Consider the following 27,762-nt stretch of genomic DNA (forward strand, 5'->3'; position numbering starts at 1 on the left):
AAGCAATTGGGTAATTGGATACGACTAAAGTAAAGAATTGCACTGTTGATCTTTATCTGCAGCCAGCTACATTATTATTGGTAAAAAATTTAATGTATTATAATTAGGGCTGTCAAACGATTAAAATTTTTAATCGCGATTAATCTCAGAATTTCATATAGTTAATCGCGATTAATCGCATTAAATAAAATCTGTGTAGATGTTATAGAAAACAAGGTTTTTTAAGTGAAATGTGAAAAGTGGACGTTTCTACACGAAGTGAGTGTGTTTTGACCCTTTTGGGGCTTCCATAGTTCATGGACTAGCGTGCTTGACTCCGGTATTCAGTGCCGTAACAGATTAAGTTAATGAAGTGTTTTGCTCCCGACAACTTGTGAATATACCGTGTATTTATTTCTTTATTATGCAAGTGCATCCCTACGACGCTCAGTTATATTATTTTAACAAACCGCAAATGAACAACGGTGGCAAGTCCGACATTAAAACGTTGGTTCTACCAGTCAAGTCTCAACATGAACTAGAATTTGCGTTAACGGCACTATTTTTTTTAATCGCGTTAAATTGAGATTGCGTTAATGCGTTATTATCGCGTTAACTTCGACAGCCCTAATTATAATGCAAAAGCTTATTGTAATGTATTGTAATTAATACACAGTTAAAATGCATTTATTTTTTTAGTTGACCCCCCCCCCCCCCCCCCCCCCTTTTTTTAATTAAAATTAAAACTAAGAACAAAAACAAAACTGCATTTTCACAGTTGGTGCTAATGTACTTCTGTTGAAGTACATTATACGTATTAAATTAAAGTAATCAATTAAATGATCTGTGCATGCATTTTTATTTATTTATTTTCACCAAGGGTACCAGTAATTTTAAAGCTGATTGTATATTCTGCTTTAAATACATGATACGGAAAATACAGGGTTTGGAAACAAATGCTGAATTACAAAGACAGCAACAGGCCTTCTTAGATTAAAGCCATTTGCTTTGAAGAAGCCATTAAGCACAGCATGCATGAACCCATTAGCTTGGAATTGTTTCTTTGTAAACACACAGGATGGAAAGCTGCTCTGAAAGCAAAGTTTGTGGCTGATTTATGCTACTGTTCTTACAGTCAAATAATCCCTAAAGATGGCACTGCATATGAGGTGAGGAGGCAACTTGGGAAAGTCGCTGTCTAAACCAGAAATTTCCAGATGAAATCTCTACCCAATTCTGCATTGTAAAACTAGAACATATACACAAACAGTTACCACTACATATTCTTTACATATTCAATATCCAAACAGTCTTCCACACTGTAGACAACACACATCAATTTTTGTTTCTACATACATTTATACAGTCATAAATTAAATAAGTGAATAAGTAAAATAAAGCAAGTACAGATATACAAACCCCCAACTTAAGTTTTGTAATACAGACTTGCCAGCAAAAGAAAAAGGGTATTACAATACTTATTTTGGTGACGGTGACGGAGTAAAACAAAATTAGCCTAAAAAAGTAAACAGATAGTTTCACAACTAGTACATTATTACAGCATCCCAATATAATAATTGGTGGTTAGTTCCTTACGCCTCCTAATTTCAAAGAAGATTCTATTTGTTTTAACTTTTAACTAAATTAAGTCCTTTTAGGAAAAGAGCAAAACAGCAACAACCATAAAAACAGTGGATAAAGCCTGACAGCCTCTTTCTCAAAAGAACAGCTTCATTCCAAAATACATACTACTGTAGTAACTAGTGTTTTAATATGCATACTTGACTACAGTAGGTTCCATTTTAATAAATATATATTTTATATAATGATATGGTTAAATACGTTGTATCTGCTTTGAACTATTCACACATCTTTGCTAACCATTGCAGAGCCGGGTTATGGTTTCTGAAGCTACTAGTTTTCCTTTGCAAGTTCCTTTCCTAAATTGTCTTTCCAACTGACCAGAAGCATTTTTGATTATACAGTAGAAGCAGTATCATAAAGCAGTCTTTAATAGTGCTGTATTGGTAAACTGTCAGTTGGGTTGAGCGAGGACTGACTTGCATCACTGACTGTTCAGCAGTCCATAACTAGCACAGACAGTTGCAATCAGCATCGGTCACCTTTACACACATGGAGAAAATGAGAAAAAGATAAAAGGGATTATAAAATAGGCTTCGGTTTTCGGTATAACAGCTTTTACTGTCCATTTTTTTATATGTTGGGTTGTCTTAAGGGACACTTGTGAGGGCAATGCATTTTCTTTTATTGCATTTTTGTACTTTGTTTATAGGGTACATCTAATAAATGTTTCTAGGAAATGAGATACATTGTTTTTAAATCCCCCTAATATTTAAGGTGTCTCTTGATTACTTTGTGTGAATGAATCATTTTACAGTCGGTATTGAAGTACACACATGAGAGAAATAATATGTCCATTTAATCTCTTTTAATCTATTTTATATTGCCTCTACTATGATTTGGGATTACTGTCATTGAAAATATTTTTTGTGGTACCAATGGACATATAAGCTCAGAGCCTATCCGGGTATATGTCTTAATGTTCAATAGCCTCTTTGTTTTATTGTTTCATTATTTTTGTTTCATTGTATCTTTTTCTTGTGGGAGATGCTACATTACTTTATTTCCTTTGCCAAGTGCCAGCTCTGCTTTTTATTAGTGGTTTCCACACATGTTATTTTTATCTTTATTTCTGGCCCTAGGTTACCACAAATGTGGACCCGATAACACTTAATAATGTTCAAGCTCATGTTTTAATAACATGTTTCAACAGAGGATTCCATCATTAAAATGAGATAGACATACCAGCACCGAGTTTTTTGAACTCCCGGGTTCGAGGCTCGGTGTTGCCACCAGTCGGCTGGGCACCATCTGGCGGGCATAATTGGAAGTGCCTGCAGCAGATACAAATTGGCCACCATATCTGCAGGGTGGGGACCGGACTATATGTGTGTGGGTGGGTCTTCATACGCTGTGTAAGGACCCTGATTGGCAGAAGAGATGCCCGTGCAGGAAGCACGGATGAGAAGAGGAGGGCTGTACACGGATGAGAAGAGGAGGGCTGTACACGTGTAAAGAAGGCATGGGCAGCGAAAGACAAATTGGATGCACTAACTCGGGAGGAAAAATGGGGAGAAAATGCATTAAAAAAAAGAAAAAAATTAGATAGACATTACATGATTTGTAGTTTTTGTGTCCTTGTTGCAAAACTGAAGCTGGTCTACTTTCTTGGTAATTAAATTTATAAGATTTTGTGTGATTTACCAAGCATAACATTTGTTTTAAGAACTGTAAGTGCATAAGGCAACTGATGGATACATTTACATTTTCAGCATTTAGCAGACGCCTTTATCCAAAGCGACTTACATTACAGTTACAGTATACAGTCTGAGCAATTGAGGGTTAAGGGCCTTGCTCAAAGGCCCAAAAGCAGCAACCTGGCAGTAGCGGGGCTTAAACCAACGACCTTCTGATTACTAGTTCAGTACCTGAACCACTAGGTATAAAACAAAAGGTAAAAAAATCAGAAATTCTGTAGGCAAAAAACCTTTTATGTATTGCTTAGTTGCCTGCATGGAACTGTATTTAAGTCAAACTTTCTCACACAGGTTTACTGGTTTGTTCATAATCCAGGTGTGTGCAACTTCTGTCCACTCTGTCCTCTGTCAAGCAAATGTATTTTTTTTTGCATATGTGTCTGCCTCTGGATTATTTAAAACTATCAATTCACCAATTGACCATGGCTACATTTTTAGTATTGTAGCTAATTTGCTATGAAATGTATTGTAGTATTGTAGATATTGCTATGAAATGCAATTCACTGAATGGTATAGGTCATTTGTAATCTACAGAGATTCAACATAAAAGTCTAAAACTTGAATCTCTCCATCAGGGTGGGGGTGGTGCAAGCAGTAAAGGAGCAAAATTATAATTAAAATTATATTTATATACAACTAGATTGGGAAGATAGAGGGGGACACATACCCAATGTCCCCCATACTGAATAAAGGATATAATAGGCATTATCAAAAAATAGGGTCCTTAAATTAATTATTTTTTATTAACCCTAACCTTGTATTTTGCAACCTTTAGTAGTTAGGTAGGGTGCCACGGTGGCTCGGTGGGTAACACTGTCGCCTCACAGCAAGAAGGTCCTGGGTTAGATCCCCAGGTGGGGCGGCCGGGTCCTTTCTGTGTGGAGTTTGCATGTTCTCCTCGTGTCTGCGTGGGTTTACTCCGGGAGCTCCGGTTTCCTCCCACAGTCCTTAAACATGCAGTCAGGTTAATTAGAGACACTGAATTGCCATATAGGTGAATGGGTGTGTGTGTGGGTGTGGGTGTCGGTGTGGGTGTGTGTGTCTGCTCTGCGATTATCTGGCGCCCTGTCCAGGGTGTTAGTGTGCCTTGCGCCCATTGAAAAGCTGGGATAGACTCCAGTTCTAGCCACACTGTTAAATCTATGATTTGAAATTACAATGACAAAATCACAAACATTTTTTTCTAAATGGCTTGATTTGCTTTATTTCTAACTCAGACTAAAGCAGAGATTCAGACTAGTCTTCTTATCTTTCTTCTGCTGTCACTTACAGAGGGTCAAGAAGTAAAGGTTGGAGAATACAATGCTGTTGCAGATGTTCTGGACCTTATCAACAACACAATCAAGTTCCAGGGTAAGGAAAGCTACAAACACAACCCTTGTGCTTGTTTATTTGTGTGCACATAGAATAAGAAAGAATATATAAATCTAAAATGTTCTGTGTCTTAATGAATAATGCATTTTCTGCTCAATGGCGCATTTAAGTTCACAGTCTTTGTTGTTTGTTTAATCCTTAGCATTTGTCTCTTTATACAAAGACACACAAACATATACACACAGTGGCTGCAAAGAAAACACTGTGCTTTTACGTCAGGTACGTCCTCAAATAGAGCTTGGTAACACAAGCCAAAGGAATCATTTGGGACGATGACAAAAGCTTGCAAACTAAGCAAAGTAGAAAAAACATTGCGGTCACTGACCACAAAAAGTAAACTGAGAGACCTATACAAAGTCTTGTTAACTTAGATGAAAAGACTTAGAATCATTTGCCTTTCCATTGTTTAAACCCATTATGTTGAGGTAAAGTATCTACTTTCTCAGGACCTTGAAATTGTTTAAACATATAGTCCTGACTACTGAGTAACTCTTTCACACCACATGCAACTCACAACTGACAAACATTTGGATTCACTTTGTTTTACAAATACTTTTTGTTTTACTATAACCATGGTGTAAGCAGTCCCTGTCAGTGGTCTTTTCAGTGGCAACTTTTTAAAATAAGTTACTTTTACAATGCAGGTAGATGTGGCCCAAATCTTAAATGATGCTGAATTTTTACTAATCAATTATTTTAACTTAAATTTTAGACTGAACCACAGACTTAATTTCAAGGATCTTTGATATCAGTACAATTCAATTGTTTAAAAATTTAAATATCAGCTTTAGTTTCTGGCTTTCTAGTTATTGCCACTAATTTAATCTACCTGCTGACTTGAAATTCCTGGTAAAGTAAGGTAGTTAGAACTAAATACTGGAAAGGATTTCTACCCCGGAACCTGATCTGTACAAAACTGCCTAACACTACACTGCCATAGCAATACACTTAACATCAAGTCCCACTGTATAGCATCCTGTCTACCATCACCGTACTTGACACGGTCATGGCTAGTGTGTTCCTCTTCTTTAACATTAAAAACAGCAACCACAGGTCAGAAAGCAGTTCCAAATATATCAGAGCATGTATTTAGCACTACACTTAACATTTATATTGCATAAGCCATCAAAGATCAAACAAATTGTGCCACTTATTTATAATAGTGTCAGAGAAACAATACTATAGTTTTTTATTATTATTTGATGTTTTTGAATTATTTTATGTGCCCACAGTAATGTTTAATGTAATGACAGACTGCATGACCAATATAAAAGAGTGGGTGCTAGATGAGAGCTATCATTCTATAATCATAGACAGTTGAAGTCAGCCAGTGTCAACTATATAACATCATTGGGAAGCTGGAAAAGGGGGCAACATTAATGCATATTTGATTCAACAAATCTCTCTGACTGAATGAGTTATACCATCCAGCTCACACAACTAGGCCAAATCCTCCTCCCAGTCGCTTCCCATTCACTACACATCCTTACTGCATAGGGTTCAATGTAAAAGCTTTGTAGAATCTAGTCATATATGCCCAATAAATCATTGTCAGGTTAACCACAGGTTAACCAAGGCAGAACTTTGTTCATGTTATTTTGGACTTATTTATGTCAAATGTACAATATACCTTTTTGATACACTTATGTCAGGTGGCTAAAAATAAAACACGGGGTGCTAAAAGTTTTAACTAAGCATTTATATTAGAGTATTTTAATTCAAGCATTCAAATAAATTGTGTCATTTAGAGCGGCCAAACAAGAGGTAGAGCTTTAATTACCTCTACCCCTACAACATATCCCAAATGTGTTCTACTATTTCCCTAATAATGCTCACAAAAAATGACAGCGAATATTGTAAATATTGTCTTACTTTTAAGTTTTAAATGTGTAATTGTTATAACTATTTAAACAGTACTGAAACTGAAGTTTCTGTTGGCATCCTTGAATTAATTTTGGGTAAAACATTGTTGTTTCGCTAATGGAGGTCATGTTATCTTTTTGATCTAGTTGATCTAATTTAATGATATTTCATTAAATTATAATATTTAATTAAAGTACTAAAATATCCATGTAACAAGAAAGTCAAATTGGAGCAATACATGAAAATTAAGCTGAAAGTGCAAACATAGCTTAGTTTTTATATGATGCTTTTTGTGATAATGATAGAAAAGCATTTTGTACATAAAGTCTCTTTTCTCCTGATGACCCAGTGAGTTTGTGTCCCAACTGTCATAGGTGTGGAGCCTCCAAAGGATCGGACATTCATGCGACTTGAGCGGCGACACATCAATGTCCCACTGTACAGCATCCTGTCTACCATCACCATACTTGGCATGGTCATGGCTAGCGCGTTCCTCTTCTTTAACATTAAAAACCGCAACCACAGGTCAGTAAGCAGGTCTAAAGTTATCAAAGCATTTATTTATGAATAATGGATTAGTCTCTGTGTCATCTCTAAACTTTTCTTGTACAGACTAATAAAAATGTCAAGTCCTTACATGAACAACCTGATCATCCTTGGAGGCATGCTCTCCTATGCTTCCATCTTCCTCTTCGGTCTGGACGGCTCCTTCGTCTCAGACAAAGTTTTTGAAACCTTGTGCACAGTGAGTATTGATTGTTTTTTGAGGGACATCTGGGTTCTGATTTAAAGATGTGTTGGGGGTAATTAAAAAGCAATCCATCTTTACTCTCGAGACACTGGTTTGACATACAAGGTCGATCTTCCCTAAGGGTGGATGTGGCATGTTTATTCCACTACTTGTTGGAAACTGACAGTCTCAACCTAGATTTAATTAAGAAGTTTTGATTGCTTTGAAGAGATAAGTCTTTGGGGAAAGTCCAAAAATATTTGCTGTTTGACGCATTGTGATAACCTGTGCCAAGTCCAGCCACTCCAGACAGGCAGTGCCAAGGACTGGCAGTGTGATGATGGAGACCAGCTGAGCAATCAGTATTATTGCAGATACCACTTGATAAAGCTGTTTGCATATCATCAGGGTTTCTGGCTTCACTCAAGCTCTTTCATTTCATTGTTTATTTAATTTAATGGCAGTTTATTGGCGGTTTAATGGCACTGCTGTTTATGTAACTTATAAGGTATAAGATATTAGAAAAGGTGTTTAAATTCCTGTTTCTTAAAATGAATTAATTCCTATTTCTCAAAGTGAATTAAAGTCTTTATGTAAAAAAAGAAGACTAGTCTAATTTGTGGTATATAATTCTGATATATTAATCTCTACTTTTTGGACTGTCTGTACTAGAGCCTCAATATTATACCTCTAATATTTACCACAAATTGTTTTAAACAACTACAAACAATACTGTAATACTCTTTTAGAAATGCAAAGGGCGCCTAGGTGGCGCAGCAGGATATTCCACTAGCACACCAGCGCCTAGATTCTGAACTCCTCGGTTCGAAACTCGGTCGGCTGGGCGCCATCTAGCGGGCATATTTGGCAGTGCCTTCTGCAGACACGTTTCTGCTAGGGCAGAATGACCGGACCATGTGGGTGGGGTCTTCAAACGCTGTGTAAGGACCCTGATTGGCAGATAGAGGCGCCTGTGCAGAATGCATGGGTGAAAAAGGGTTCCGCTAAGGGCTGCGTGCGGGTCGGCAGAGGGGTGAGCAGCAATATACCCTCCTCGACAGCAATCAGGGATCCCCCAGCATCGGAAGACAAATTGACTACGCTAAATTGGAAGAAAATAGGAAAAAATGCATGAATAAAATAGAAAATCAAAAAAAAGAAATGCAAACATCAAAGCAAGTTGTAGTTCAGGAAGTAGTCATAAGCCTAACAGGGAGTGAACAATTGAGCTATATAATAATTAAGCATTTAACATTAAATAAGTTAATAAGTTTAAAACATTCCAGTGAGAACTTTTGTTCTGTAGTTGCTCTGTAGTTAATAATGTCAATAAATGTAATTAACCTTAAAAATACCAAGTGTACGACACCAAGGGTACAACTGTCCTTAGTATTCAGTAAATGCATTCAGTAAAAATGCATCACATTTTTTAAGTTTTTACTTTAAACGTCTTGTTGTTAATAATATTTCAGTAGATTTCTTGAATCCTCACTAAAAACAAAAGAACCAAATCGGTGTCAAAACCAAAAGTCAAAACGCTGCTGCATCCCATATTATGTCTATTCTCCTTTGCTGCACTATACTGATGCTTTATAAAAAGGATTCTTCTCTCTCTTTGAGCTTGTTTCAGTATCTGAGATCCAAGAACAGTTTGCCACCACAATTAACGAGATTGGTCAAATGTACAGTGTTCTGGCAAATTAAGTTTTTAGAATTCAGTGATTTATCAAAAAATAAAAAAAATTAAAACCAGGAAAAAAAGGCTTTGATAACCAAACCAGCCTGGAAAAGTTTATCCAGTCTGTTGGCAGTTCAACTCAGACTTTGATTTTTTGACTGGTTCATGGACAGTTGTGAAACTGCTTAACCTTACACACATCTAGTGGTAGTTAAAAAGAGAACCCCTGTTTCTACACGCCTAATGTGATTAATGAGATTAACAAGGTTAATACAACAATCATACATGTATGAATTACACTTGATTACAAATGTTAATCATATATAACAGACATGTAAATCAGACAGGGGGTAGAAAGGCATAACTTTGATAACAATCAACTTTTAGATTGTTAGAGTTTGGAAAGTAATTAAATAAAAGCTTTTAAGTCTCCAGTGTGTACATGGTCATTTAATCAGCCAGTTGAAATAGATCATTTTCTTTTTAGAAGCATTTACTTGATTTGACGTGTCTCCTCTTAGGTTCGCACTTGGATTCTTATTGTGGGTTACACGACAGCGTTTGGAGCCATGTTTGCCAAGACCTGGAGAGTGCATGCCATTTTCAAAAATGTAAAGATGAAGAAGAAGGTAAGCATTTTTACTGCATTTATACATGGTATCCTCTTAATGAAGTATGCTTTTGTGCATTTCTATAAAACATTTCTCAAATTCTGATGTTTCATCAAGATCACTGCAATGAATGGAGTAGCAATAGCAGGTTTTGAGTGTACAAAACCTGCTATTGTACCCCCCCCCGCACACACACACACACACACACACACACACACACACACACACAGTAATTGCTGCTGCTGAAAGCAAAGAAGTGTTTTGTGTAGAGCGAGGCAGAGGTCTGCACTGCAGCACAATGCTCTTGTACAGATTTGTTGTTTATTAGTAGTTAGTTGGGTTCAGGTGGTGGATCATATTTAATCGTCAGATTCACTGCTACTCTTAACAGCAGAAGATTGGAGCTTGAAAAAGAAGAGAGATTCTGTAAAACAGCTGTCTGGACATAAAAGCATCAATATCTGTTCAATTCTGTCAGAAATAATTTCCTGTGTCACTAGTTGGCAGTAATGCTGCCTTAAGATTGTATTTTTCTGTACGTTGGAAGCAAGGATATGTAGGTTATCACTTTTCAAATTTTTTTTTATAATTTTTTTTTTTTAATGCATTTTCTCCCCTTTTTCTCCCCCTTTAGCGTGTCCAATTGCATCATGCTTCCTCTCCACCTATGCCGATCCCTGCTCTGACCTAGGAGATCGAAGCTAACCCACGCTCCCTCCGACATGTGGGCAGCAAGCCGTATGCATCTTATCACTCACACATTGACGAGTGTTGTGCCACCTAGCGTTGTGTACGGAGAGACACACCCTAAGAGCACTCTTTCCTCATCTCTGTGTAAGCGCCTCTAATCAGCCAGCAGAGGTCGTAGATGCACCAGTCTGACAGAGAGAGACCCATATCCGGCTTAGTCCCGCCCATCTGAACAACAGGCCAGTCGTTGTTCATGTGACTGCTCAGCCTCAGCCGGCAAGGCAGAGCTGAGATTCGATACAATGTATTCGAGATCCCAGCTCTGGTTGCAGCGTGTGTTTTTACCACTGCGCCACCTGAGCGGCCGACTTTTCACATTTTTTAAATGTGCGCAGCATCACCCATAACACTGGAATGAGAACTAAATTAAATAAAACAAGAAGTGAACATTTGTATTCATCTTTATTACCTGAATATTCTTATTATGGTACAAAGCCTACCCTAAAACACTGGACGCAAGGTAGTTTACTAATCCAACACACATTTATTCACTCACTCACACACTGACTAATTTACTCACTCACACCTAGAGGCAATGTAGAGTAGCCAATCCACCTAACATGCAAACATGCCAAACTCATTACAGGCAGTAACTGGAGGCCAGGTTTAAACCTGGGTCCCAAAAATAATATTTGAATATTTTTAGACAGTCAGCCCACCATCATCCCCAGACATGAGCCAGTCTGTGTGCTTCTGCAGCTCTGAGTGTTTGTACAGTCTTTCACTGCTTAGTGCTCCTAATGCAGACAGAAAACAAGTGGCTATTCTATTTTTGTCTCCAAGTTGTGACAGCCGTTTTCATGATTGTTTTATTATTAAATTTAGCAGCATTATTTATTCAGAATTTGCAATATTGGCATCCTTAGTGGCATAGCAGAATAGTTTTCACCCAATCAGAGGCTTAGAGTTCAAGCAATGACTATAATAGAAGCCATCTTATGGTCAAGAGCCAGGAGCTTATTGCTGCTGCACTGCTGACGAAATAGATGTCATTGTGTCAGATTGTGTAAATAAGGAAGAATAGTGATCTGCATATACGTTACTCAATTACATTAAACAGGGAAGCTAAGTAAAACAGTCATGTGTTCACCTTGCTTAATGCAGAAAGACTCATGAATGTTGGAACGAGAATATGACTGTGGCCATAAAGTTAGAAGCTTATAATCGACTTTATATAATTGTTTTCTACACATGTTAACAATGGATGTGGCTTATACATTCAAACTTTATATTTAAGATGGCTGTTCACATACATTTGGCCATCTAGTATACTGTAAAAGCTGTGATGACAGATTAATGACATGCAAAACATTACACTTTTATTTCTGACATTAACTGTTATGTACACTCATAACAGCATATGACCGCTGACATGACTGGTTTATAACATGATTATATCAGTGTAGAGGCAAATGATTTAAGTTAAGCATTACCGTAATTGCTTTTAGCTGCTTTTAGTGGAAGGATTTGTTGCTATACGTGATCTTTTATTTGAACTATCCTCTGCTAAGCTGCACTTTTACGTTAAGTGTAAATGCCTTTGCAGTTGATTTGCATGTTTGGTGTGGAAATAGTTGCAGCAAGTAGACAAATGTAAAGGACCTAGCTATAATTCTATAGCACCATACATATCTACAACACATTGTCATACACTGTTTATTCTTACACACCATCCTTACGCACACTCCCACTGACCTCTTTACTGACATGATTTTTTTTATCTGCCTCTTATTTCTAAATGTAAAGAAAGGAAACAGAGAGGGAAAAAAGATGATACAGTGTGCTTTTGTTGTGTGTGGAATTATATAAAGCATGGCTAGCCGGTAGCTGCACAGCTCAGCTGGCCCTCTTTATTTATAGATCACACACTCCTCTGCTGCTACTGATTTTCCTATGGCTGCACCAGTGTGGGTGTTGACCTTAAGAGATAGAAAGAGATAAAAACAGAAAATAGCAGTCATAAGCCTGGGGAAAATAACATGTAATGGTCAATGAAAATGCAAAGAAAAGCAATCAGCAAAAGAAGAGAAAGCTTCAGCCCAACAGACACAGCAGGGATAGTGTCGCTTACATACAAATTGCTGCATTATTCCTTTTTCACCACGGGGCACTGTCGTATCTCACTGTACACTCACCAAGCCAACTGTTAACATGTAATGGATAAAGAAAAACATTGCTAAGATTCTGTCTAACTAACAACTTAATGTCTGTGTGTAACTGACACTACTCTCACTTCAGTCGCACAATCTGAGCACATATTTATGCACATTTTTACCACATGAAAGTCAAAGGCAGTCTTTCCTCCAAATTTAGTTATATCAAGTTACTTACCACAAACTATCTCAGATTCTGAATAGCAATACACCCTTAATAGTCTGGCATTTATTTATTAGGATTTTTAGGACTTTGGTTACATTCATGACAGGACAGGTATTTACTCCACAAGTTTAATGTCAAACACAGTCGTGAACAATTTTGTATCTCCAATACACCTCACTTGCATGTCTTTGGAGTATGGGAGGAAGCCTAAGCTTCCAGCGGAAACCGACACAGACATGGGGAGAACATGCAAACTCCAAACAGAAAGGACCTGGACCCAGGACCTTCTTGCTGTGAGGTGACAGTGCTACCCACTGAGCCACCGTGCCGCTCGTGCGCCCATCACTCTGAAACAGGGTAAATCTGGACTCATCAGACCACATGACCTTCTTCCATTGCTCCAGTCCAATCTTTATGCTCCCTAGCAAATTAAAGCCGTTGTTGCCGGCTAACCTCACTGACAAGTGGTTTTCTTAAGGCTACACAGCTGTTTAGTCCCAATCTCTTGAGTTCCCTTCACATTGTGCGTGTGGAAATGCTCTTACTTTCACTATTAAACATATCCCTGAGTTCTACTGTTGTTTTTCTATCATTTGATTTCTCCAAACGTTTAAGTGATCGCCGATCACGATCATTCAAGATTTTTTCTGACCACATTCCTTCCTCGAAGATGACGTTTCCCCACTGTCCTTGCACTTTTTAATAATGCGTTGGACAGTTCTTAACCCGATTTTAGTAGTTTCAGCAATCTCCTTAGATGTTTTCTCTGCTTGATGCATGCCAATAATTTGACCCTTCTGAAACTGAATAACATCTTTTCCACGATCACAGGATGTGTCTTTCGACATAGTTGTTTAACAAATGAGAAGCTACTCACTGCATCAGTTAGGGTTAAATAACTTTTTGTCAGCTGAAACATAATCACCCATGCAGTAATTATTCAATGGGAGGCTCTTACCTATTTGCTTAGTTAAATCCAGGTGGTGACCTTTTTTTGGCCAGGCAGTGTATCTAAAATAGCTCTATTTTCTATTTTCTTTCAAATTGACCAAAAGAAGCTGAGCTAATTGGTACAAAATTTTGCCTGTTATCCCTTAATTTTTGTGGCAACTGCAGAAACTTGTGGACACGTCTCTTAAAATGTTTGCGGCCTGTCAATGTCCATGTTTTCTTTTTAATCAGAAAAAAAGCAGACTTAAACATATTATTTTATGTTCATGGATATGCAGTAGTTACTGGGATTGGCTTTTATAATTGGATTTTCTGAATTTTAGCAGCAAACAACTGATGACATTTTACTAAAAAACAATCAGCAAGCCAGCACTGTAGGGTTTAGATTTAAACATGGCCTATAACTATAATCTGGTTGATTCAGCAGATTGGTCTAAATTTGCACTGCAACGGCAAATTAAAGTCTGTCTGTGACTTTCTGTCAGGATAAAATTTTCAAGAATAGTTTTAATAGAATTAATATGAATACATGAATATTAGAGTAGCATTAGACATTACATATGTGCTACAAACATTCAATTACTTGAGAATTTGAACCACATAGCCAGTTTCTTTAAATAATGGTTTAACAAGGCCGCTCAAGTGGCACAGCGGTAAAACACGCTAGCACACCAGAGCTGACATTTCGAACTCGACAGTTCGAAACTCAGCTCTGCCATCTGGCTGGGCTGGGCGACTTTATGAACAATGATTGGCTTGTTGTTCATACAGGGAGAGAAAAGCCGGATAGGAACATCATAACTGATGCAATTACTACCTCTGCTGGCTGATTGATGGTGCCTGCAGTCTAGGAATAATGCGTTGATCAGGGTGTGGCTCACCGTACACATATGAATTTGCCTCATGCAGGTGAAAAGATGCAGTCGGCTACTGCACGCGTGTTGGAGGGGGGCGCGTGTCAGTTCGCTCTCCTCAATCGGGGCTGGGGGTCAGGACCAGTAGAGAGGAAGCATAATGCAATTGGGTAAAAAATTGGACACACTAAAAATCGGGAGAAAAAGGGATAAAATGCATTAAAAATGGTTTAACCAGAAATCAGATATAACTAAAACACTAGCTTTTTTCCCACCCTGACAGCAGAATCAGACATATTTTAGGATTTGGACCCCTTAATCACAGATCCTAACTCTTAAGGACAATAAGAACAATCTAGGGCAGATGGAATGCCTTTATTTTTATAAAACCAAGGTGTTTCAACTAAGTAATTGCTTAGGGGTATGCATATTTATGGAACCACACTATCTCCCCTCCACTAGAAGATGTCAGTTTGTTTTTCAACTGAATTTTACAAACTATAGGTGGAAAAAGTTCTGAAATTATTTATCTTGATCTGATGTTTTACATCACAGAAAGCTGGCATTAAAACAGGGAGTGTGTAGACTTTTTGTATCCACTGTAATGTATGTAGTATTACATCCACCCGAATGTACTATATCATCAGTAAGTCTTTTCATTAGTATTATTAAAAAAAAAAACTTCTAGTTTTTAGTGTCATTACTCTTCACATGACATTTTTACTCCATCAGGATAGAGACAAATGCTGTGGTAGCCAGAGGCCAGCTTGTTGTGGCTAAACTATTTAATCTACAGAGAAATCAGGTTTCCTTGATGGTCCATCATGAATTACTCATGCTCTATACCTTGATAGAGTACCAAATGCTGTAGCAGCCTCAAGCACCGTCTTCTCTTGACTCCGGATGTGAGTTTGGCACCCCTTTATCAAACTAAGAAGTACTTTTATAGCATTGAGTTTCTTAGCCTGCAGAGTGCAAACCAGCTAGCGCTCGATAGAAGCCCAGTGGCATAAAGGGCTGCCGCACTCTATCACTGCATTAGGTCAGTGTGCAATCTGGCTAAACATAACACCGCATTTATCAACTACTCATGAATATTTTTGGGTGTTTCAAGAAGTGTGCAAGAATACATAACTCAAATATTAATGTATGCTTAAATAAGTGCAAAATATGTATATACTTACAGTATACAAATCCCATATACATTTTATATAATCATAATCTGTTACTTTAGGTCAGGGATATCCACTTGCTGGAATGCTGCAGATACAGTGCGTTCCACTTTCATGACTACACAGCAATATAGCAGGTGTTTGCCACAATGATAAATTAGATGTAGCATTGCAGATGGTCTGCAGCATCAGATATTCATTTTAGTTCATTGCAGATGGTATGCAGTTTGGAATCAGGGTGCCCTGGATACTTATTCTACAATACATGCTAATACACAATTTGTGGATCCTAATTATTTAGTTTATGTGTTTTTTACTCACACAGTACTAACATATAAAACCAGTTACATAAAATTATATACTTTAAAATACTTTATATACTATACATTTTGTGCTTGTGTGAATAATTTGGGAAAGCCCCTGTCCTGTTCTGTCATGAATGACTTTGCCCCTGTGTGCAATGATGTGCATGAGGTGTATGATGAGGTGCATGATGGCCTGCACAAAATATTGACCTCAGCCTAATTAACATTGATTGTAGGCCAGGTCTTTTCATCTAACATCAGTGCCTGACCTCACAGATGTTGACTGAATGAGCACAATTTTTTTACAGATACCCCCTTTCTGGAAAGTCTTTCCAGACAGGAACTCTATGTTCAACAATGTTATGGTTATTAAAACAAACAAATAAATAATTCCATACCTTTATGACACACATTTACACTTTTATGCTTTTAGATATATAATAGGTTCTTATGCATTTTACATTTACGGCATTTAGCAGACGCCAGATACTGTTGTACCAGTCCTACATACTCAGATACTGTTGCACCATGGGAGTTTGCTAGCAATCTGCCTTAAATAATAAAAAAGCGCAGACATTCATTTACCTTTAATAACTGCATCAATCATTCTAATTAGTGTTGTGGTAGGTTTGGGTAAACCCAAAAGGTAAAATACATTTACACCAATTAATAATTTAATGATATTTAATCTATGTAGTGCTATACAAGCTGTTTCACCTGAATTCTATATCTTATCACAGTAAATATTACAGTAAATTTAATGTGCAGCCCACCTCCGGATAATTACTTATGTCAGTATGTTGTATTATGTCCTGCTTTTACTACAATATAAACTACCACAACTTTGAATCACTTTTGAAACCTCAGTCCTTAACCAAACCCTCGACGTTTGAGGATAAGGGGCATCTCTACCTTTATCCTTGACTTCCTATCTTATGACTCTCGCCAGCTAAACATACACAAGGTTTGTTAGTATACAGTAGTTTTATGTAGGAGTTCGGTCAACTCTTTGCCTTAAATGTTTGCCCACTCACTATGTCTTTATATCATAATGTACTGCGGTATTTCCAGTGACACAAAAGATTTTTGGCTTACCTTTGTTTGGCTGATTCGAAAGCCATCAAAAGCCTATGGATCAAAACCAATTGGGAGCTCCATTCTGAGCCTCACATTGGGGCACCTGAAAGAAATCATTGCATTTCTCCAATGTAAAGCCTTTAAAGTGCACCCAGTGCCTTCCTTCTGTGACCTTTCCTTTGATTCTCTCCAGGTCAAATGATGTTAAATGAAAAAGAGAAGATCAGACAGGCAGAGTGCTTTCATCGTCAAAGTTCAGTGTGTTTCCTTTTGAATTGCAGCTGCCTGTTTGGCTCGCTTTATTTCCCCCATTCACCCATGCTTATCTCTTTTTTCTCCTACCCTACAGATTATCAAGGACCAGAAGCTGCTGATCATTGTGGGGGGGATGCTGTTAATTGATCTATGCATTCTCATATGCTGGCAGATTGTGGATCCCCTGAAGAGGACAGTGGAAGAATACAGCTTGGAGGTTGGTTTGCATGTTTAACAGTTTTTTTAACAGCTGTGATTTGTTTTCGCTTTCGTTTTTTTCCCCCCTAAACAGCCTGTACAATATTTATGGGTAGCTGTGGAAATCAGATTTCAAATGGCAGGTGTTTTGTGATCCAGGAATTGCACCATTTTGCCCCTCCCTCTCCAGTAGTGCATTGGCACAGGTAATCGGAAAAGGGGCACTTACTTGAATGATTCTTTTTCTGCGAACTGTGTAGAACACTACAGAAATATGAATTAAGATTATGGGTTTAGGGAATGGGTTTAGATTAATCTTACCATTTTAAGAAATCTGACTTGCCTTAAACATGTGCCAGACATTGTCATCACTGGTTAGAGATAGCTAACTGAGTATATGCCACAGACATTCATGCCATAATATTTACTGTAACTCTGCGCTTGAGGAGCCATTGTATACAGAAGTGTGGTTGTGTGTTTATTCATTTTTCAGTTCTCAGCCAATATACGAACCAGCATATTTTTGAAAGGTCACAAAGTACATCATTTCAAAATAGTTTCTTAAACAAGACAATGAGTTTACTCTGATGACCTTTTTTTTGAAACATGAGTAGTGAGAATGTCAGGCAAAGACTCACCACCAGGTTAATTCTGCACTTAAGCGCAAGGGTTGGACAGAATTGGAAAATAAGGAAATTCTAAGGGTAATGTAACTCAAATCTGAGGCAGGATTCGATGCCAGACTTTGTAGCATTAATCTTTAAGCCTTTACTAAATGGCATCCCGGCTCGCTGTTTACAAAAGAAGAGGCAATCAAGGAAAGAGGAAAAACAGGGAGTCGGTTTAAAGTTGGTTCACCACAAGCCTAGAATTCAGTTGGATTGCGTAAGCGAGTTTAATGCAAACAGACGGCAAAATTGGCAAGAATAGAGAGCTCTCTACGAATACAAATAAGTGCACACATTGACTGACTACCTTACAAACTGAGTTTTGTTCAATGACAGGGCTTACTAATCTAGCCTTGGGATCAGCTGCGGTATGATAGCACTAATGAGCGCTGCACCTCATGGGATTTGTAGTTTGATTGGGACTACAGCAGGCTAATCTGTGCTTCCTGCCGTGAGAAGAGACGGTCAAAGGTGACGCTAGCGAACTGGTACATCCCTGGTCACCAGATGTGGGAAACAGGTCTAGACTGCAAAACTAATTAGGCATTGGCAGAGCCATGTGCCATGATGTCGTCTTGTTAAAATAAGCATGGATATATTTTTCTTTTATAATTTTGCCCTTGGACTGTGATACACTTTTAAAATTAATAATAAATGCTTGTAAAAATATTTTTATTTTTTTAAATTATTTGGCCAGTAGAACATCGTCTATTATTATTTACTACTATGTTATTTTAATCAACAATTTGAAAGGTTGATTTGTTGACCTGTGCATTACCCCCCTTTTAGGTTAGCCTTAGCTCCAAGTTGGTGGACATGGCTTTTACTGTGCATAGTACAGTCTTGCATTTATCAAAGTTAACTTGTCAAAAAGGTTTGCCAAAGATTCGGAAAATCATTTCTTGGACCATGTTATATTATACATTGATCAGCCATAACATTATGACCACCTCCTTGTTTCTACACTCACTGTCAATTTTATCAGCTCCACCATATAGAAGCACTTTGAAGTTCTACAATTACTGACTGTAGTCCATCTATTTCTCTACATAGCTTTTTAACCTGCTTTCACCCTGTTTTTTGATCGTCAGGGACCCCGGATAATAATAATTAATAATGTGTTTATTCATGTATTTAGATGGTGCTTGACATTGTAATTAATTTTGGCACACTATTGCACTATAATCAGTACTTCTGTAGTTTTTAATTAACTGTGTATAACCATGAAACACCAAAAGGTAACACAGCGAAGCAGCTGTGATACTAGACACTGATGTAAAACCCTGCATAAAAGTTCATCTTATTTTTATTTATTTATTTTTTTTATAGAAGCTTTTCAGGTCCTTTGAAGTTCTGCAAAAATGTACAGTCATTGCCAAAAATATTGGCACCCCTGCCTTTCTATTGGAAAATGCACCGCTGGTTGCAATTACAAATGTTTTGGCATTCATGTCACTTGTTTGCATTAAAATAATATAAAAAGCTGAGAGAAAAATCTAATCTGAGATCATTCGTTAGCAAGCTATGGGGTTTAGAGCCACTGTGACCCTGTCCAGAATAATTCATTGTTAATAAACATACCAAAAAAAAGATCCATTTGTACTTATTAGAAATGATTAGTACCACTACATTAAATATTTATATTGGTAAAAAAAATGCTAAATATCAGTGATCAGATTTACTGTAACAAAGTCATAACTTGTAAATAATACTTTATATTGTTATAATACCAGTGAGTATGCATTGTTTCTTCACTCTTACTCTAGCTTTTATTTTGATTTTGTTTCTATCTTACTTTAGACCCACTATCTTACTTTGGAAGGTATAGGAATTATTGGCATCATGGCCTGTTCCATTAAATGTCAGACTGATGGAATCATGGCACTGACCTTCCTGGAGAAGTCTAGGCTTGGATATTTGCTGAGATTGATTGGTACCAAGAAAAGATTCATTAACTTCACCATCATTCCAGGGTACTTAAAGTGTCGCCTTTCTACTTACCCAACTCCAAAATGTTATATTTATAATACATGGTGTATATCACAACATTTAAGCAGGCATGGTCTTGTAGGACTTAACACAGCAGTCATTAATATGTAGACATTGTGCCTGATTTTGCTTATGCAGCTTTAGAGTTTTATCTCTTTGCAGAGCACCAGGGTATATTTTTGGGAGGCTTAGAGCATGTACTTCCAGTATACTTGCAACTTGTTGTTTGGGCTATAAAATCCTTTGGGCACTGTGTTTGAAATCTGGGCAGAGTAGAGTAAATATAACTGAAAGAAGAATCCACTAAGGATGAACCCAAAAAACTTCTATAGTGTTCTCCCCTTTTTCACTGACAAGGTGTAAGTGCTGTTGCTGAAGTCGGTGACTGCTCTGGGACCATTTCTCAGTTTTTCACCAAAAAAGAGCTGGTTCTCACCTGACACAATATTTTTAGGACTAGACTTCAGACTCTCGCATACAGAAATACCTGTCATGGGCTCAACTACAGATAATTTAATGTTTTGTAATAAAAATACGTAAAATATATTGGAATTACTTTCTGATATGAATCTTTCTTCATCAACTTTTGAACACTCCAGATGAATTCTACCCCCTACTTGAGCCTACGTATAATGTAATAGCAATCAGTCTGGCAGGGAAGAGCTAATGTAATTCTGCTTCTTTTATAAATGCTGCTCATGTGACTTCATTTAACAGCTTAGCATTCTAAGAGGAAAGCACTAACTGCGTAGATCCATTTACGTGAGCTAACACACATCCATAACTGGCTAGTATCTTTCTGATAGGAAAGACAGAAATACTAATTCTCCTTCCAGGAGAGCTGTGCCACTTATGCTATTTTGGACTTTAGGTCACTAAGGGCATTGACATCTTTTAACTCTTAACAGTTGGACAAATGTTTTACTGTTCCTTTACTTGGAATGCATGTTTGGTGCATTACTATTTCAACATATTTAATAGGAGCAAGGGTGGCACGGTGGCTCGATGGCTAGCACTGTCTCCTCACAGCGAGATGGTCCTGGGTTTGAGTCCCTGGTGGAGCCAGCCGTGTCCATTCTGTGTGTTGTTTGCATGTTCACGCAAACTTTGTGGGTTTCTCCGTTCATCTGCATGGGTTTCCCTCAGGAGCTCCGGTTTCCTCCCACAGTCCAAAGACATGCAAGTGAGATGAATTGGAGATACAAAATTGTCCATGACTGTGTTTGACATTAAACTTGTAAACTGATGAATCTTGTGTAAAGAGTAACTACCTATCATCAATGTAAACAAAGTGTGTAAAACATGATGTTAATATCCTTATGAATAACTAATAGGAGCAACAATGCTTATGCTAATAACAAATATTCTAAACTCTAAACTTTTTAGGTAATTTGTTGCTGTGGGTAATCAGATTTTGAAGCAAATGTGTACCATTTTTGGTTTTGGTTTATTAAATTCCATTAAAATGTTTGTATTTTGAATGTGACACCTGGTCTAGTCATGCTTTAAACAATGTACAAGGCTTTTCATATAATACATTAGGGGCAGCACGGTGGCTGCTCGGCGGTCCATTCTGTGTGGAGTTTGCTTGTTCTCCTCGTGTCTGTGTGGGTTTCCTCCGGGTGCTCTGGTTTCCCCCCACAGTCCAAAGACATGCAAGTGAGGTGAATTGGAGACACTAAATTGTCCATGACTGTGTTCGATATAACCTTGTGAACTGATGAATGTTGTGTAATGAGTAACTACCGTTCCTGTCATGAATGTAATCAAAGAGTGTAAAACATGTCATTAAAGTATATGACGTTAAAACAAAATGTAATACATTGTTTTTGTGCCATTTAGCAGGATTTTCTGCAGTCTTTGTGTCCCGTTTACACACTGTATCAGTTATTTCAGTTTTTTGAAGTGCCACAGTAATTCAGGACTGTTTATTTACCACATTTTCTGATTTACATACTTTTTTTCTTCCTTTTTATATGTAGCAGGTAGTGAGGTTTGTCCGAGTGAAGTAAGAATAAATAAATGATTCTTGTGATTTGTTTGAGTGAATAGTCTCTGTGTTCAGTGAGTGCTGTCAAGCTGCATTGGTCATCAGCTTTCTCACTGCTCAGCTGAAAGTTTCTTTATAGGGACCAGAATAAAGTCAAGCTGCTCCACTTGGGCATGTGCTGATCTACATCCAGCCAAAGGAGCAGAAGGGGGGCAGATTGGGAAAAACTGGGCCACTTTTGGTGCAGAGAGCCATAGGACTGGTGCAAGACGTTTGATGATGATGAATAGGCTGGAGTTTTTTGGGGGTTTTTTCAGACACTTTAAGGTCTACTGACAAAAAATTAATTAAACTATGTTTTCATATTTTGTAAGTGCTGACACAGGTTCTCATTTGTGGCTTTTAAAGAAAAAGAAGAAGTGTCATATACAGTGTATCACAAAAGTGAGTACACCCCTCACATTTCTGCAAATATTTCATTATATCTTTTCATGGGACAACACTATAGAAATAAAACTTGGATATAACTTAGAGTAGTCAGTGTACAACTTGTATAGCAGTGTAGATTTACTGTCTTCTAAAAATAACTCAACACACAGCCATTAATGTCTAAATAGCTGGCAACATAAGTGAGTACACCCCACAGTGAACATGTCAAAATTGTGCCCAAAGTGTCAATATTTTGTGTGACCACCATTATTATCCAGCATTGCCTTAACCCTCCTGGGCATGGAATTCACCAGAGCTGCACAGGTTGCTACTGGAATCCTCTTCCACTCCTCCATGATGACATCACGGAGCTGGTGGATGTTAGACACCTTGAACTCCTCCACCTTCCACTTGAGGATGCGCCACAGGTGCTCAATTGGGTTTAGTCCATCACCTTTGCCTTCAGCTTCCTCAGCAAGGCAGTTGTCATCTTGGAGGTTGTGTTTGGGGTCATTATCCTGTTGGAAAACTGCCATGAGGCCCAGTTTTCGAAGGGAGGGGATCATGCTCTGTTTGAAAATGTCACAGTACATGTTTGAATTCATGTTTCCCTCAATGAACTGCAGCTCCCCAGTGCCAGCAACACTCATGCAGCCCAAGACCATGATGCTACCACCACCATGCTTGACTGTAGGCAAGATACAGTTGTCTTGGTACTTCTCACCAGGGCGCCGCCACACATGCTGGACACCATCTGAGCCAAACAAGTTTATCTTGGTCTCGTCAGACCACAGGGCATTCCAGTAATCCATGTTCTTGGACTGCTTGTTTTCAGCAAACTGTTTGCTGGCTTTCTTGTGCGTCAGCTTCCTTCTGGGATGACGACCATGCAGACCGAGTTGATGCAGTGTGCGGTGTATGGTCTGAGCACTGACAGGCTGACCTCCCACGTCTTCAACTTCTGCAGCAATGCTGGCAGCACTCATGTGTCTATTTTTTAAAGCCAACCTCTGGATATGACGCCGAACACGTGGACTCAACTTCTTTGGTCGACCCTGGCGAAGCCTGTTCCGGGTGGAACCTGTCCTGGAAAACCGCTGTATGACATTGGCCACCATGCTGTAGCTCAGTTTAAGGGTGTTAGCAATCTTCTTATAGCCCAGGCCATCTTTGTGGAGAGCAACAATTCTATTTCTCACATCCTCAGAGAGTTCTTTGCCATGAGGTGCCATGTTGAATATCCAGTGGCCAGTATGAGAGAATTGTACCCAAAACACCAAATTTAACAGCCCTGCTCCCCATTTACACCTGGGACCTTGACACATGACACCAGAGAGGGACAACGACACATTTGGGCACAATTTGGACATGTTCACTGTGGGGTGTACTCACTTATGTTGCCAGCTATTTAGACATTAATGGCTGTGTGTTGAGTTATTTTCAGAAGACAGTAAATCTACACTGCTATACAAGTTGTACACTGACTACTCTAAGTTATATCCAAGTTTCATGACTATAGTGTTGTCCCATGAAAAGATATAATGAAATATTTGCAGAAATGTGAGGGGTGTACTCACTTTTGTGATCCACTGTATATACAGGTGTTCAGTACAATGAAATTCTTTTTCTGCATATCCCAGCTTGATTGGAAGCTGGGGTCTGAGAGCAGGGTCAGCTATTGTACTGTGACCCTGGAGCAAACAGGGTTAGGGGCCTTGCTCAAGGACCCAACAGTGGCTGCATAGCAGAGCCTGTTGTAGTGGGTCTGACGCCACACAAAACACTCTGGAGTCAGAGTTATGTTGTCAAAAACAGGGCATCACTTTGTGAGAGCTTTTTATTCATTTTAACTGTTAAGTGTTATATACATTGACAAGCCATAACATTAAAACCACCTCCTTGTTTCTACACTCACTGTCCACTTTATCAGCTCCACTTACCATATAGAAGCACTTTGTAGTTCTACAATTACTGACTGTAGTCTATCTATTTCTCTTCATACATTTTTAGCCTGTTTTCACCCTGTTCTTCAATGGTCAGGACCCCCACAGGACCATTACAGAGCAGGTATTATTTGGGTGGTGGATCATTCTCAGCACTGCAGTGACACTGACATGGTGGTGGTGTGTTAGTGTGTGTTGTGCTGGTGTGAGTGGATCAGACACAGCAGCGCTGCTGAAGTTTTTAAATACCGTGTCCACTCACTGTCCACTCCATTAGACACTCCCACCTGGTTGGTCCACCTTGTAGATGTAAAGTCAGAGATGATACCTCATCTTTTGCTGCTGTTTGAGTTGGTCATCTTCTAGACCTTCATCAGTGGTCACAGGACGCTGCCCATGGAGCGCTGTTGGCTGGATGTTTTTGGTTGGTGAACTATTCTTAGTCCAGCAGTGACAGTGAGGTGTTTAAAAACTTCATCACCACTGTTGTGTCTTATCTCCTTACACCTTATACCTGCTCTGTGGTGGTCCTGACCATAAAAAAACAGGGTGAAAGCAGGCTAAAAAAAAGTATGAAGAGAAATAGATGGACTACAGTCAGTAATTGTAGAACTACAAAGTGCTTCTATATGGTAAGTGGAGCTGATAAAATGGACAGCAAGTTTAGAAACAAAGATGTGGTTTTAATGTTATGGCTGATCAGTGTACTTATCAGGTTTAGTGGATTTGGCACCACCCAGAAAATCTTGGTGCAAGGTGTCAGTACATCATGGACAGGGTGGCAGCCTATTTCAATGCTTCGTTCATGCCCACATTTACTTGCCCATTCACACACAGGAGCAATAAATAGTAGATAATTCACATTTTGATCATGGTTGCAGTGGGTTAGTAGCCTCTAGGGACATCAGGTACAAGGCAGAAATATACCCAAAACAGTATGCTAATTCATCACAGGAAATCACACAATCACCACAAAACTTGGACACAAGGCAAGCAGAATTTTAATGAAATAGCTCTGCTGTAGTAAGTGGTTTCTATAGATCAGTCTGTCTGTCTCTTTGTAAGTCTGAGTGTGTTTACGTGTGATTTGTGTTTGAAGGACAAAGTGCTGATTAGCATTCCACAGGCTTCTAGGGTGACACTCACTGCGCTCGCTACTTTTAACGTACCAGCGCTGCAGCAAGCACAAATACATGGTATTGCAGGGAGCTGTTGCCATGGAGATGGCCATGGTTTCTGACATCCTTAAACCAGCAGCACCATTCTTAATCTGCAGACTGAATAAAAAAACAGTATGTCACTTGTCGGGTCCCAAAACAATGAGACATTTTTACATAAATCAGAAGAAGTGTTAGCTTACTGGCAAAAGTTTGGAACACCATTGTTTTATGGTTTTACTGGTTTTACTGATTGTCTGCTTTTGGAAAAAAACAGGTGTATAAAAAATTTGTGTAAAAATTTGAGTTAGAAACTACTACAGGTGGGATTTGAGTTGTTTAAGACAGAGGACTTGTATTGGCAATATTCTCACAATATGGCTGCTTTTAATAACATACAGTGGTGTTCAAAAAAATAGCAGTCCAACACCATTAACTTGATAAATCAATGTTTTTAGTAGAAATGCTATTTCTACATAGCAAAAAATTTACTTGAAAGTGTAGTAGAGTATTGAAAACAAAACAAACCCAACAATTAGGACATGCATGCCGTTCATTCTGAGTAATCGAAGCATTGATTGAAAGGGTGGCAAATGTTGCACAGGTTGGTCATAGCACATTTCCTTCTGAAATACTGGGTAAAATGGGTTGTTCCAGACATTGTTCTGATGAACAGCGTACTTTGATTAAAAAGTTGATTTTAGAGGGAAAAAACATACAGAGAAGTGCAGCAAATTATAGGCTGCTCAGCTAAAATGATCTCAAATGCCTTAAAGTGACAACCAAAACCTGAAAGATGCAGAAGGAAGCGTGGAACTACTGTTTGAATGGACCAAAGAATAGCCAGAATGGCAAAGGTTCAGCCAGTGATCACCTCCAGAAAGATCAAGGAACATCTGAAGTTAGCAGTGAGTACAGAAGATGATTAAGTGAAGCCAATTTACCAGCAAGAACTCCTTGCAAAGTCCCATTGTTAAGAAAAAGACGTGTCCTGAATGGGTTCAAATTTCCCAAAGAACACATTGACTGGTCCAAAGAGAAATGGCTCAACATTTTGTGGACTGGTGAAAGCAAAATTGTTCTTTTTGGGTCTAGTGGCCGTAGACAGTATGTCAGACGACCCTCGAGCACTGAATTCAAGCCAAAGTTCACTGTGAAGACAGTAAAGCATGGTGGTACAAAATGATGATATGAGGATGTTTTTCATACCATGGTGTTACGTCTATTTATCACATACGAGGGATCATGGATCAGTTTAAATATATCAGAATACTTGAGGAGATCATGTTGCCCTATGTCGAAGAAGAAATGCCCTTAAAATGGGTGTTTTAACATGACAATGACCCAAAACATCTTGGTTACAGACAAACAAGATTGAGGTAATAGAGTGGCCAGCCCAATCCCCTGACTTCAATCCCATAGAGAACTTGTGGGCTGATATCTGAAACGCGTTTTTTTGAGGCAAAACCCAAAATTGCAGAAGAACTGTGGAATGTAGTCTAATCATCCTGGACTCGAATACCTGTTTAGAGGTGCCAGAAGTTGGTCGACTCCATGCAACACAGATCTTGGAAACAATTGTTATGCCACTAAATATTAGTTCAGTAATTTAAAGTAAAGTGAAACCTCAAACATTTTCAGTTTATAGATACATTTTTTGAGTTTTTAAAGAAAAATGCTGGCACTGCTATTTTTTTGAACAGCCTAATATTCATTTTTCTTAACTTTCTGTAAAGGATGAACACAAACTGGCTAAATGTTGTTAATGTTTTGATTTAGAATTAAAAGTGTAGTATTTTCAGTGCATTTGCATTTATGGAAATAAAAGTTATTATAATGATTTTGTGCTTTATTCACTTTTTTAAAATCACTGCTATTTTTTTGAACACTACTGTATGTATACAGCGGTTAATTACACTAGCCCACTACCACTGGGATCTAGGGCTCAAATCCCCAAAGGTGCTATTGGCCTGTTGTGCATCTACTTACAAACCTGATTGACTAAAGCCAAGTGATTCTAATGAAGCTGGACCATCGTGACCCTGACCAGGACAAAGTGGTGGTGGACTAAAACATCTATAGTTACATCTATCTGTAGTGATAGTGATATGTTTTAGCCTTTCTTGTAAAAT

General features: G+C 38.3%; 1 protein-coding gene across 1 annotated transcript in view; it reads left to right on the forward strand.

Annotated features, from left to right (window-relative positions):
- Nucleotides 1–27,762, forward strand: part of gabbr2 (gamma-aminobutyric acid (GABA) B receptor, 2) — a 217,885-nt gene that overhangs the window by 145,166 nt on the left and 44,957 nt on the right. Inside the window, exons 9-13 of the mRNA XM_062990702.1 lie at nt 4,590–4,670; nt 6,929–7,079; nt 7,167–7,299; nt 9,484–9,591; nt 17,351–17,473. Coding sequence (XP_062846772.1) covers nt 4,590–4,670; nt 6,929–7,079; nt 7,167–7,299; nt 9,484–9,591; nt 17,351–17,473 — 596 coding nt within the window. The remainder of the gene's footprint in view (nt 1–4,589; nt 4,671–6,928; nt 7,080–7,166; nt 7,300–9,483; nt 9,592–17,350; nt 17,474–27,762) is intronic.

This window comes from Trichomycterus rosablanca, chromosome 2 (assembly GCF_030014385.1).
Source record: "Trichomycterus rosablanca isolate fTriRos1 chromosome 2, fTriRos1.hap1, whole genome shotgun sequence".
NCBI classification, from domain to species: domain Eukaryota; kingdom Metazoa; phylum Chordata; class Actinopteri; order Siluriformes; family Trichomycteridae; genus Trichomycterus; species Trichomycterus rosablanca.